We start from the raw sequence: 13,950 nt of genomic DNA on the forward strand, positions 1-13,950 counted from the left end.
TATAGAGTGGGGAGCAAGATGGGGAGGGGGAGACAGAAACAGTCAAGCCGCCAAAGTGGCAGGATTATGTAATGAGGATGTCTGCGTGACAGACTTGGGCTCTCGGTGGCACAAACCTCCTTGGCTTGCTTTCAGAAGTCTTCGTCCTGGACCAGAGCCGAGACACTGATGCCGGGGACACGCGTGGGCCAGGGAGACACGCCCACGAGCGCCTGCCCGCACGCAGACCGCGGGGCCCTGCTGCGTCCACGGCCATCGACTTGGTGCGCGGCTCTGCGCGGGCCGCGGACGCTCCCTCGTGGCAGGCCGCGCCGACCGTTAGCCGGGCTGAGCGGGCGGAGCCGGGGGGCGGTGCGGCCGCGGGAGGCGGGGACCCGCGCGTCGGGGCGGGGATGCTCCCTGAAGAACTCCGGCCTACCCCGAACCCGGAATGGTCAGCCCGAGAGGCAGCCTCAGGCCGCCGCACGCTCTCCAGGGCTCCGGTTCCGCGTGCCGACCAGTCTAGCTCGCAGTCGCCCGCTTCAGCAGCCGACCGCTTCTGGTCTCCATGACAATACGCAGCCAAAGACCCTCCCAGCCACGCCCCCTCGGCGCTGGAACGCCGAGGGAAGCGAACTACGTCATCCAGAGGTGGGACTAATGGAGGCCAACGCCCAATCAGAGGCGAAGCTGTGTAGGGGAAGGGCGGGGTGGGCCTAGAGGTTCTTGGAGAATGTAGTCCGCGGGGTCCAACCTCTCGGGGGCGGAACCTGTATCCTGAGTGCTAAGTGAGGGGGCAGTCTGCGCGCGTGCGTGAATGCGCGCCGCGGTGCGGGTCCCTGTGCGATCCGCGTGGGGTTAGTGTTTGCCATGGCCCCATCCGAGCAAACTGCTTGCTGGCTAGTGAGAATCATTACAGGAAACTTTGTGTATAGTTATGCTCTGGCCTGCGCGTGGCTGGGTTGTGAAAGGCCACAAAATGCTTGATGTGTGGTGTGTGCACTCTGCCGCCGGCGGTCCTGGTTCACCAGCGCCCCTGTCTGTCCCATAGCTTCAGTGCGTTTGTAATTTGCGGCGGCGGGAGGTGGAGACCGGGGACTAGGGTCTGTTTTGCCTTCTCACTGTGTGGCCGTGGGGGGTTTAGGGAGGGGGTGTTCCGAGAACTCTGCCTGGGACTCTGTGGTGTGTGTTTGCCGGGCCAGCGCCTCGCTGAACAAACAGCGGTTGGGTTGGACACTGTTCACTGCCCAGTGTTTGCAGTGGAACTGGGGCGGGGGCGAGCGAGGGTGGAAGGCGACTTAGTGGAACAAAAGGGAAGAGACCCCACACCCTCCGGCCCCACAGACCTGACGGGACGAGCTTCCGGTGGCTAGACATGAGAAGCAGGCATCGCTACTTGGGATGGCAATGGGGCCGGGGCGTCTGGGGGACCGACTCGGGTAGAACAGCTTCTCCGTCGTGCACTTCTTGCCCACTGCCTTCCTCGTTCCAGAGAAAAGCCACACCCCCAGCCAGAGACCCCAGAGTCTCCTGTCTCGCCTCTTCTCGTCGTCTGCCAGGGATGGGTGGAAGGAAGGCCTAGCGGGGCCCCTTCTACTTAGGCCTGGCTCTTGCCCACCTGCTGCAGCGGCTGGCGCAGAAAGGCGGTCATCTCGGCCTCGCTGTGCCTTGAGCGCTGGCATCCATCGACTCTCCCTAGGATCTGAATTCCAGGTTTCCAGCTCAACCTAGAGACCTCTGCAGGAGGGAGAAGCCACTGTGGAGCGTGGAGGGAGAAGAACCACCTCCCAGCCCAGCTTTCGGGAGAACAAGACGTCCGCCAACTTCGCTATTCGCACTGGCGAGGAGGGCGCAGAGCGTTCTCCCGAGCGCAGCCCGCTGCATCTTTCCCTTTGTGTTCCCGAGCGGCCCCAGTCAAGACTAAGGCCAGTTGTACGTCGAGATTGCCGCTCCGCCCAGAGTTAGCAAAAGGAGAGCAAAGTTGGAAGCGATCGGCGCGCTTGGGATGTGATTGTCATCCTGGGGCCGGCGCTCGAGAGTCTGAGAAAGAGAGGAGAGGAAGAGTCAGGAGGGAGGAGGGGGAGGCCAGGCAGAGGAGGAGAGGGGGGTGGCGGAGGAGAGGCGGGCGCTAGGGAGGGGCGAGGGGAGCGCCAGTGAGCGGGAGAGGAGCCGGGGAGGAACAGGGAGAGGGCGAGACGCGCCTGGCGGCCGGGTTGGCTGCCGCCGGCCAGAGGCTCCTGCCAGTCCCCCCACCGACTACACCCCGGGAAGGAGGAGCTTCGCGCGCGCACAAGGCGTCAGAATCCTCAATTTCCAACTTAGCATCTTGGCAGGACCTTTGCAAAGCCAAAAGCAGAGCCCCCCGGTGCAAAGAGCGAGGGAGGGGGGGTGGGGGGAGAGAAAGCCTAGCCCGGGCAAGCGGGGCGCGCAGAGGAGCGGGCGCGGCGGTCGCAGCCAGAGGCGCGCGGGAAGCCAACCAGGAGGCGCCGCGGGCCGGAGCCCGGGAGCCGGGGCTCGAAGAGCTGCGGCCCGGGGCAGCCAGAAGCCAGGTGCCCGCTCGCTCGCCCTCGCAGGGCGCCGCCCGGCTCGTTGGCCGCCGCGGCGCGGCGCGCCCCATGCCCGTGTGTGGCCATGTCCTACCCGCAGGGCTACTTGTACCAGCCGTCCGCCTCGCTGGCGCTCTACTCGTGTCCCGCATACAGCACCAGCGTCATTTCGGGGCCCCGCACGGATGAGCTCGGCCGCTCTTCTTCGGGCTCCGCGTTCTCGCCCTACGCTGGCTCCACTGCCTTCACGGCTCCCTCGCCCGGCTACAACTCGCACCTCCAGTACGGCGCCGACCCCGCGGCTGCGGCCGCTGCTGCCTTCTCTTACGTGGTGAGTGTGAGCTGGGTCCGAGGCGGGCGGGCGGGCGAGCGAGCGGGCAGCCTGGGCCAGGCCTGCAGAGCCCGGCTGCGGTGGACACGGGCCTAGGCGCCCCCTCACCCGCCAAGCTCCGCGGCCCTTGCAAACTTGAGCAATTGTCTTGTTCAGCTTCACTCGAGCCGCGGGCTCCTAAGTGGCTCTGGCGAAAGCCGCGTCTTGCTGGGATCGCCGAGCTGAAGGGAAGGCTTTGGGGCGCAGGGAGTGGGGGATTGATTGGTCTTTACTATAAAGGACGGCATTTGGCTCAAAGCTCTGGAACAACCCGCACATTTCTTCTTCCTCCTCTTTCTTTTGGTTTTGCCATGTTGGAAAAGTAGTTCAAAAGAAGCCGACCGGAATTCCAAACAGTAGTAGTGTGCTAAATCTATGTAAATGTGTTTGGCCTAGCCTTTAATTAATCCCCCCAAATGTTGCAAATCCGTAATCCTATCTTCGCAATCCGATTTGGAAGTATTAAATTTCTAAAACGGCCAGCGAGGTGCGGTGTATCCGGGTTTTTACGGCGGGGTGTGCTTTCTGGAAAAGCGCAACGGCTTCGGTTAGGGATAGCATTTTTAGACCGTCGGTGTGCAAGCTAAGGCTCAGCTTGTCTATCGCGTTTCTTTGAAGATTAAAGAAAGAGCCTTTCCTTCCCTTGTTGTACCCCTTGCGCCCAACATGCGGCCGCTCTGGAGCAGCGCTCTGGGTTGCTGCTGAGACTGCTCAGGCCTCTAAGAGAACCATGGGCCCTTCCGCAGAGGCCAGATCTGAGACCTGGGCACCGAGGTCCCCCAGCAGATGGTGGCCTCCAAGGTGGTGTGCTAAGCTCTGAACAGCCTCAGGGGTCCCGAAGGGCCAGAATCAGAATTGGGGGGCCCTGCTGCCTTCTGAGGAGGGGGAAGGTGGTCACTCTTGTGTTTAAACGAGCCAGCTCTGTCTGCCTCAGGGGAAGCTGGAGTGCGGGCCCGCGCTGGCACTCAAAACCAGGGGCAGAGGGAAAGTGGGTTTCAGTCTTTTGGATGGCTATGTAGCCCACACCCTCACTCACCTAACCTCTGCCTGTCCCTCACAGGGCTCTCCCTACGACCACACTCCCGGTATGGCAGGTTCCTTGGGATATCACCCTTATGCAGCACCTCTGGGGTCCTATCCTTATGGGGACCCCGCGTACCGGAAGAACGCCACTCGGGACGCTACAGCCACTCTCAAGGCCTGGCTCAACGAGCACCGCAAGAACCCGTACCCCACCAAGGGCGAGAAGATCATGCTGGCCATTATCACCAAGATGACCCTCACCCAGGTGTCCACCTGGTTCGCCAACGCGCGCCGGCGCCTCAAGAAAGAGAACAAGATGACGTGGACGCCACGGAACCGCAGCGAGGACGAGGAGGAGGAGGAGAACATCGATCTGGAGAAGAACGACGAGGACGAGCCACAGAAGCCCGAGGACAAGGGCGACATCGAGGGCCCCGAATCAGGTTGGTGGATGCGGGAAAGGGTGTGTTGAGCGGGACTCGAAAGGCAAAGGGGGCCTGGAGGGGGCGCGCACGGGTCCCTGCCTCTGCTGGCAGGAACCCGGGCCGGGCCGCGTGGCCTCCACGCCTCTGACAGCCTGGGTTTCGCCCACAGGAGGAGCAGAGCAGAAGGCGACTGCGGGCTGCGAACGGCTGCAGGGGCCGCTCAGCCCCGCCGGCAAGGAGACGGAAGGCAGCCTCAGCGACTCGGATTTTAAGGAGTCGCCCTCCGAAGGCCGCCACGATGAGCTGCCCAGGCCCCCGCGCGCGGGCGAGCCCTCCCCGGCTGGGCCCGCAACCGCTCGTCTGGCGGAAGACGCGGGTCCTCACTACCCCGCGAGTGTGCCGGCCCCCGGCCCGCACCCATCAGCTGGAGAGCTGCCCCCCGGCTCGGGCGGATCCTCGGTCATCCACTCGCCACCGCCACCTCCGCCACCGCCTCCGGCCGTGCTAGCCAAGCCCAAACTGTGGTCTCTGGCAGAGATCGCCACATCCTCGGACAAGGTCAAGGACGGGGGCGGAGGGAGCGAGGGCTCTCCATGCCCACCGTGCCCAGGGCCCATAGGCGGGCAAACGCTTGGAGGCAGCCGCGCGTCTCCTGCCCCAGCGCCCGCTCGCTCACCCTCCGCGCAGTGTCCCTTTCCGGGCGGGACGGTGCTGTCCCGGCCTCTCTATTACACGGCGCCCTTCTATCCGGGCTACACGAACTATGGCTCCTTCGGACATCTTCACGGCCACCCAGGGCCGGGGCCAGGCCCTACAGCGGGTCCTGGCTCTCATTTCAATGGATTAAACCAGACGGTGTTGAATCGTGCGGACGTTTTGGCTAAAGACCCGAAAATGTTGCGGAGCCAGTCTCAGCTAGACCTGTGCAAAGACTCCCCCTATGAATTGAAGAAAGGTATGTCCGACATTTAACTCTGGTGCGGTATCCCCGGACTTTCCTAATTTATTAAAACCATGGCCTTGGCAGTTATTTTTCCATCACCAAGAGAGAGAAAGAAAAAAAAAAAAACCTACCCCTCTTATTCAGAAGTTTATAGTTTATGGAGATGGATGGCATAAAAATGTATACATCTCCACACTCGAAAAAATTGTTTTAGCCAACTGAAAAGAAAAAAAAAACTTAAGAGGATTTGTATTAAATCTTATTCTGTATATTTAATGTAGCATTTTTGTATTTAAATTGATAATTCAGTATCTTTGAAGTAAATTATGAAATCAAGACACCTGTACAGGCATTTAATGTTTTTGTAATATAAATATATACATTTGTGTTCCCCCAAAACTGTTTCATAGTTTAAAATACAAGTTTAATTTAATTTTTTACACCTATTGATTTTTTCCTGGGTATGAGCTAAAATATTATTACAGAAAGGAAGCAGGTTATACGCTTAGATTTAAAAAAAAAAGTAAGAGAAACTGCAGTGGTCTTTGTAAAATGCAAAATATTTAATTAAAGGAGATTTTAACATAACTAGAGCCACTCATTACTTCTCAGAAGCCTCAATAAATTGTCAATTGCCTTGGTCAAAAGGTGCAATTGTAACTTTTTTCAAAATGGAGTGAAAGATGCAGCCACAGACAGTTTGTGGGGCGGGGGAGGGGGACGGTAATTAAGCCACAAACCCTGGGGGAGCAAGTGGCCCAGTCTGGGACCCTGGATTTGGATCATCCTTGCCGTGTGCTAGAGGGGGAAATTGGACCCTGGAGGAGGGAGAAGAGACCCAAGTGTGTTCCAGAAGGGAGAAAAAGATGACAAACCAAGGCAGAGTCGCGCACCACCCGAGAGCCATCGCTTAACCTAATTACTTCCAATCAGTGTCGTGTTTTATGCAAAGCAATCAGCTGGTGAACTTTGCTAATGAGTTCGATTTTATGCCGGATTTAGCCCTTATTACTATTTCAAAGGTGCTGTTAGCTAATGCGGGCAAGGAGCGTTAGGGGATGCCAAGTGGGAAGGCTTCCCCAAGTCAGCATCTCCTCTACCCCTTCAAAATTGGGCATTGATCTCTTCTTTGGATTTGATTAAATCAGTGACTGTGCCATCCCCGACCGTGAGGGTGGCCTGCGGCCTTGTGGATGGAGGCGCAGCCTCCCAGCAGGGACCGCAAACCCGCAACGCGACGGTTCCCCCCTTTCACAGGTAGGTGTCACACTTGTCCTGAATTTCCAGCCTGTATTTTGCAGAGTCGGAGATCTGAGAGTGGGCAGAAGGAGGGTGGGAGGTGGAGGGAGCATCATAGTCACTAGGGGCAGTGAATGGAGTCCCCAAAGGGAGTCGGAGGCCCCTCCCCCATGGGCCCCGTTTTGGATAAGTGGCTTCAAAAGCTCCAGGCCATTTGCGTAGATAAAGAGGCCATTGTGGACTTGATGAGGCTTGTCGTCGCTTTAGCACTTTTCCCAGCTCCGATTGCTACAAAAGTGTTTTTGAGGGTTTATTCTTTTTCTTCCTCTTTTTTTTTCTTTCTCGTTCTAGTCCGCTTTATTTCAGCTCGATGCAAACGTAGATTCATCTCAGTTCTAAATGACCAAGGGACAGTACCCAGCGCCTCCACCCACCAACCCCTGAGTTCTGGCTTAGTTACCCTGCTTGCGTCTCCATTTTGCACCTGAGATATGAAGTCGCCAACCCTTTTACTTCACGGGAAATTTTTTTGTGGTTATGGGGGGAGGTGCGATACAGGAAAAAAAATACCCCAGCGAAAGGAATTAATTTGACTGACTGTAGGGACAGAACTGTTTGCACACAACGGCAGCATAATTAGGCTAAAGCATAATGTACATATTTGCATTTCTCTTCCTTACTTTTGCCCTACTCGGGTTTTAAAGCACACCCCAAACTTACACCGCTCTTGTTGCTGCTTTTCTTAGCTTTTTTTTTTTTTAAACCTGCAACAGGATTCATTTTGTTTATTCGAATTGAAACAAGTTTGAAAGCTGTGTTGTTAACCAGAGGCTTTAAGGAGCTTTTTTTTTAAATCTGAGTTTAACTTAGAAAATTCTCACAGGGAAATGGTTCTAAAGCTGGTAGTGTGAGCGATTAAACATACATGAAACGATCGTATTTTATTTTGTCCCTTTAATTATAAATGATTTTTTTTAACAATTGCATTCCAGAGATGACTTGCCCTGCCCCCTTCCCCTTCACGCCCCCTCTCCCAGCCTAGTTCACAATCGGCTCCCCCTACCCCCGTGTCTATGCAGCCCCAGGAGTCATCTTCTTTTCTGAAAAGTCTGAAGAATAGGCAGACCGTTTTTCTTAAGGGAAAGTTTAGAGACCACATCAACGCGGCGGGGTTTTTTGGAAGCACTGGTCCTAAACTCTGCCCAACGATTTTTAAAAAGAAGATTACAGGCCTCCTTGTGTTCCTGGGAATATGCAAATGACGTGGCGGGGCATCCCGGGTCCGCGGACGAGGGCTAGGGCTACAGCCGCATGCCCGCTGGGCTGCCTGGGAACAGGCGCCGCGCCCGCCGCAGAGCGCGCGCCCTTTCTCCTCATCCAAGGGCTGCAGGCTCAGGGCTAGGCAACGCAAGCACAGGCCCTGGGCAGCTGTTGCCCTAAGTCTCTGTCCCCTGCGTGTATCTCTCCTGAGCTTGGCGTCTTAATTCTGCGGTTTTCTTTGCGTACTTCAACTACTGCGCACACTCCCACAGAAGTCCGAGGTTTTCTTTCTTGCAGAACTAGGTTTCGGTGGTCAGCGGTTTTTCTGGTTTCTAGAGATTTTCTAATTTGGAGGTAGCCTGCTGGAGGTAGGTCCGAGCTTGGGACATATAGAAAATAACATCTACATTTAATCCCAGGAGTATTTGTGTCCCATGTCCCCGAACTTCCATTTTAACTCGTTGGTCCAGAAGGCGATGCATCTTGGATGCATGAATACCAAGGTGCATCTTGTCAGTGCTGGGGTCGGGGTTTGTTCAAAGGCTGGGAACTTTTAGCCACAGAGCCTAAAATATCTCTAAACAACCTCGAAGCTGACTTGTGCTGGTGTCAACCACCTGTGCCTTGCTAGGCCAGTTTTGGGGGAGACCTCCCCTTCAGGAACCCTAGTTTGGCACTTAAGGACTAAAAGAAACCGAATCCCAGCGGGTCCTGGAACTTCTCCTTAGGGGTCTCTACTGTCAGTCTCCTTAGGCTGGGTTCCGTCCCTGAACCCTTTATGCCGGTCAAATCAGTTTAAAGGATTTAGTAGTCAAAGAAGAAATAGCCCGGTGGTATCTCGAGGTAAGCCAGGGCCTTGAGAGGCAGCCAGATGTCGGTACTAGGACCTAGAAAAAGCGGTTTCCTGGCTCGGGTGAAGAGCCTCTGAGAGGACTTTTACACCGTAAGCACCTTCGGAGCACTTCGGAGTATTGCCCCTTACTATCCAAATCTTGAGACACAAAAGATTGGGGTGGTCCTGCGTGTAGCTTAGGTCCAAACCAGGTCTCCCAACTCACCTGTCCCCTACAAGTAGCAGGTTACCTGGAGAAAGCTAGGAGCAGGTCACTTCAAAGTACCCAAAGTGAAAGGAACAGAATTGAACTTTCAAGAGGAACCCCGGGGCCTGCAGGTTAGGAAGGGCGCCGCCTACTGGTCCCCGGAGCCACGGGGTTCGCAGGGAGAAGGAGCCGAGCCAAAGCTGGGCAGGCCTTCATTCACCACCCTGCCTTGGCTCCGCATTTCAGCTGGGTGACCCCAGGCTGTTTCCGCTAGCCAAGTTGCCTAGGCCCTGGACTTCATGACCTAGTTAGCACTGGGACATTGGGTAGCAGGCCTTGACTAAATCAGCTTTAACTCGACTCCTAGCTAGCTCGCTGTTATAAAAGTCAGGCAGCAGACAGCTGAGAAGTGTTGGCACTCAAGAAGTCTTCAGGTAGGGGGGTGCATAAATAGTCTCTAGATGGTGGGCTTCGCGCAAGTGGTCCGCTTCATTTCAGGTGTACCCCATTTCTGCTTCCTTGTGCGATCGCGCGCCTGGAATCCCACAACCTCTTGTTTAATTTGTGGTTTGTCATTCGGGAGGAGTCTACCAGACCAGGAACACCGGTTTGGCCCGTGTGTGGACATTACAAAATAAGGGAACGCGTATTTATTTTCCGTTGGCTTTACTTCGAACTCTCTTTCAACAGTAACTTTTAATGGGATCGGAGTGGCAAACCTTGCAGAGCTCACAGCAGCTAGCGCAGTAAGGCGCAGAAGGGCCATGGGGTGAACTAGGAGGAGGAGAGCAGGGCGTGCCCTAGGACCGGCTCAGAGTGTCTCTTGCCTCTGAGCCATCGAAGGCGCACAGCTGACCCGAAGGGGACCTTGCCTTCTGCCCTTTTCACTAGCCAAAGCTTTGGTACGGTCACTAGGCCCACCCTGAATGTCTACCTCTATGACCAGGTTAGACCCTCTCTCCTTTTCGTTTTCGCTCTAAATACAAACCTGGGCCATGGATAGTGGGCAGACCGGGATAGTGGCCCCACAAGAGAACAACCCTGGGGGGCAGGTCTACAACTCCACTCGGCCTACCTCACAGGGCTGCCCGGAGTCTTCCGCCTCTTTTGGGCTGCAGCCCCCAACTCTGGCTTCCCTAAGGCCGCTCGCCCGGCAGCACTGCTTTCTGACGCCGGAATGAGCCCAGCGCGCCCAGACGTCACTTTCCCAGTGAAATCTGCTTTTATTTGCTCCGAGCAAACCCCAGGCTCTCAGCGCTCCCGCCTGATGGATGCAAATGTAAATGTGCACTTATTTAATTGGATCAGGCCCCAAGATAAAAGAGATAAACGGCTCCCCGTTTGCTAACTTCTTTTCTGAGGCATGCAGCGCCTCGTGGAGGGGAAGCTAATGAAGGAGCCGCGCGGCGCTCAGCCCTGCAACTCTTCGCAGCCCTGGTGTACAGAAAGGCCTGCGCCACCTCGTCGCCCTCCAAGCCTGGTGGGGTTTCCTTGGGATCCTCTGTGCGGCCTGGCCGGGAAAGATGAGAAGGCCCGGGGCTGCTGTCTCTCTTGCAAATTCGGGTCCGCATCGTTCTCCACCTAGGCTTGTCCCCCTTGGCTTGCTTTCTCACCCAACCCCCGTGCTAAGCGCATTAGGTTAAAAAAAATTCCCTTACCCCAGACACCTCTTCTACCTCAGGTGGAGGGGTTCAGAGAGAAAGATGCTGGGCTGTGGATGCGGGTGGGTGGAAAGCAGATTGCCTCTCTGGCCTTCAGAGTCAGGAGGAACCGGTCCTCAACACGGAAGAAGCCCCTTTCCTGCTCCCCACAGGGCCTTCTTTTGGAGCCCGAGGTTGCTTTCAGAATCGTCTGGAATCCCTGGGTTAACTCTTCCTCTACCCACATACTGTACACACTTTACCCGACACGACACAAGAATTTCTGTGTGACTCGGAGACCGGACAGCTATTCGGAAGGAAAGGACTGCCTGGCACCTTTTCTCCTTGAGACAACAGTTTAGACCTTTAGAACCAGCGGATCCTCGTGTGCCTCAAGGTTGCTTCTAAATTTGAGGTTCCGATTTCCTGGAAAAAGTTTCTCTTCTGTTCAGATATATGTGGTCTTGATGAAACAGCGTAAAGATAATGAATGTAAAGGAGAGGAGCGGGGAGCCCTTGGGTAGAGACGCTCTCCCAATAGATCCAGTTCCCTGAAACTGGGCTGGACTGGAGAGCTGGACTTCTTCGTGAGGCTGGACTGGGCAGCACCGATGTCGCTGCCACGCTGGGTCCCAATGAGCTGATGGATGGGCTTGTCATGAAAGCTGTGTGCGCGGAGCATTTACCTCGCTAAACTGAAATTACTGTCTTTTCAGGGGCTAATTTGTGTAACTCCCATGGAGGGGCCTGGAGGGGGTTTGATGAGGCATAAAATGATGATTAATGAATTTATTGGCCGCTGCTCATCAAACAAGGGCTCAGAGCTGGCGTACACACCCGGAGCCTGGCGGCGGCGCTCAACTCAGCTGGGATCCAGCCTCCGGGTTCCAGTGCCTACGTGGTTCCCCCCACCCCCCACGCGGCCAGCTTTGGATATTTTGCTCCTCTTGAACCCAGGAGGCTTCCTGTGGGCGGTCCTGGACCCCAGATTCAGAAATGGGCATGGAACCCCGGGGGGTTCTGGAGGAGGAGAGCAGGTTCTAGCTGTCCGCCATCGCCCCCTGCAGGCAGTATGCTCAAGCCTGAGGCAGGGCTGGTGCTGATGCAGGAAGAAGCCCCTGGGACTCCAAGGTGACTGTGAAGCCTGAGATGGCTTTGGAGCTTTGAGGAAGAACTCTATTCCGGATATATCATAGCTACTTGGTGGGCAGAGGGTGGCATAGCGCTGTCTTCCTAAACGCTCTCGGACAGTTTCAATAACGAGTCTGAACCTGATTTCCTCATTCATAAAAAGGGACTGAAATACCTCACTCCCACCACCGGGAAGGAAGGATACTACGCATGACACATGGCAGCCTTCAGGATAGTTTTTAGGGTAGCAGTCTCACTAGCTCAGGTCTGGGATGCAGGGTCCTACTAGCATGGCTGCTCCTTCTTGACACTCCTCTCCACTTCCTCTGGTCAGTAGCACCAGCTGGAGCTTGAAGAGAAACTGTGGGGGAGCCTAGAAAGGCACTCATACCCACCAGGGTGGCTTCAGGAAATTCTTGCACCCTTGGCCAGGCAACCCTTATCTGTAGGCACCTGTCTTTTGGAATACAGTTACTAGGACCTTCGGGCTACTCCCCTTTGGTCTCAAGAATCTATAGCCTCGAAGGCTTCTAAGTTTACCTTGGATTCTTTTCTCAGAATTCAACACGTCTACTGCCTTCCTTGTGCCTAGTCACACTGTCTGCCCCAGACTTCCGAAGAAGCCAATCCACCCTTGCTTCCAAGGCATCTGCTTGTTGGAAGAGAAGGCAGGAAAGACTTTGGCGTTGAACCCTCTAGGGTGTTCTTACAGTGGTCTTCTTGCTAGCGCAGATCTACGTCAACCCTTCTGTCCTTCCTCCATCTACTGCTAGCTGAGCATCTAGCATGGGCTAATGCTGCTGCAGGAGCCAGACAAAGTCTCCTTGCACTTTCACTTCAGACAACCAGATGGTAGCTCAACACGTAAGCCACGGAGACTCCACACTGTGTCTGTGTGATGAGGGTTATAAGGCAAATGGAGAGGGTAAGAAGTGGGCTCTTTTAGTTGAGGCAATCCACTGAACTCCCCTAGGATATGATCATGTGAGTCCTCCCTGCCCCATCTCTCCAAAAAGATGCTAGGGAGCCTGCCAAGCAGAAATTAGGAGGAAGGAAGATGTCTAAACACAAGGAATAGAAAATGTAAACTTTCTGAAGTGGGACAGATTTCAGGGAGACCTTTGGGAGACAAAGCCAGGGTTCAAGCCAAGAGCAATTTACATAGGGCCTTGTAGGTCCTGTGAGACCTTCAGTGTCCGTGATGAAAGCCAGGTGATGTGGAGGGTCTTGAGTATCTGACTCATGTTTATAAACATTCTAGTGTGTGAATTGAGCTTCTAGGGGAGGGGCGTGGTAGTACAAGCAGGAACAAGTTAGGAGACCAGTAGAGAATCCTGAGGGAGGAGTGTTCCTCAGACAAGTATGGTAGCTAGAATCAGGGAGAAAGCACAGTCTCTTCAGAGAGAAGAAACCCAGATATTCTTTGACATGACACCCAAGCCAGTGGCTCTCACGGATGTAATGGGATTGGCGGATGCCAGAGTACTCAAGTGCTCAGGGTAAGATGCCATGGGTGACCCCAAAGTGGACGTTTTCTCTCCCTCATGCTGTGATCAGATCTCCCCTTTGGTTCCCCACCCGCACCCCCAGCCCCAGCCCCAACCCCAGGAGGGAATCTGAAGTTTGGGAAAAGAGAATGACATGTCCTAGCTCCTGGAGTCATAGGCAGAGGCACAGCCCAAATGCAGGTCTCCTAACTCCTGCCTCGCCTGAGCTAAGTTCTTCAGGATATCTGTATTTTAACAGAGAACTCTCCGAAACAAAACGCCTTAACAGAGAGGAATGAATTCATAATGCCGGAATCTCAGACACTGTGACAGGCTGTCAAGGGAGATATTTTTAGGCTGGGCCTGGAAACATCTTAGCCTTCCTCAAATGCTGCTGGTGGAGGGAGGGCTGCTTCCTCAACACTTCGTGTGTGAAGTACAGATGAGGGAAAGCCAGAATGCACCATCTCTCTCAGAGACTCGACAACAAGGAGGGACAGAGGCTGTTTCCCTGCCAAGTCGTCGTCTGCCCTAGGTAATTGCTGTCTGACAGGATATGCTCATTTCTCCAGTCTGAAGTGACTTCTGTCTGCCTACAGTTTTCTCCCATAGCAGAAGGCAAAAATTAATATTCCTTTGTCCATTTTCTTACAGAGTGGATCCTGCCAAACAAAGGTTTGAACTGGGGCAGGCTGTGAGTCACCAGTCTTTTGGCCATTTGTTTTAGATATCTTATGTTGACACCTCAGCTTGACTGCTTTTTATCACTGCTTTTCTTGACTTCTGTGATATAATATATATATATATATATATATATATATACTCACATATACATATATACATATACACTCACATATACATATATAC

At 54.7% G+C, this 13,950-nt stretch overlaps 1 protein-coding gene across 1 annotated transcript; it reads left to right on the forward strand.

Annotated features, from left to right (window-relative positions):
• Positions 1–2,174: 2,174 nt before the first annotated feature.
• On the forward strand, positions 2,175–5,933 carry Irx5 (iroquois homeobox 5). Its single transcript, XM_021170699.1, has 3 exons — positions 2,175–2,856; positions 3,956–4,361; positions 4,513–5,933. Exons 1-3 carry the CDS (start codon positions 2,611–2,613, stop codon positions 5,313–5,315), a joined length of 1,455 nt encoding a protein of 484 aa, XP_021026358.1. The 5' UTR covers positions 2,175–2,610; the 3' UTR covers positions 5,316–5,933.
• The last annotated feature ends 8,017 nt before the right edge of the window (positions 5,934–13,950 follow it).

This window comes from Mus caroli, chromosome 8 (assembly GCF_900094665.2).
Source record: "Mus caroli chromosome 8, CAROLI_EIJ_v1.1, whole genome shotgun sequence".
NCBI classification, from domain to species: Eukaryota; Metazoa; Chordata; class Mammalia; order Rodentia; family Muridae; genus Mus; species Mus caroli.

Excerpts from the sequence above, each read along its gene's own strand:
- Irx5 (XM_021170699.1), top strand. The coding sequence starts at position 2,611 with ATGTCCTACCCGCAGGGCTACTTGTACCAGCCGTCCGCCTCGCTGGCG. Across the intron at positions 2,857-3,955 it reads CTGCTGCCTTCTCTTACGTG|GGCTCTCCCTACGACCACAC; the intron begins GTGAGTGTGAGC and ends TGTCCCTCACAG. Across the intron at positions 4,362-4,512 it reads CATCGAGGGCCCCGAATCAG|GAGGAGCAGAGCAGAAGGCG; the intron begins GTTGGTGGATGC and ends TTTCGCCCACAG.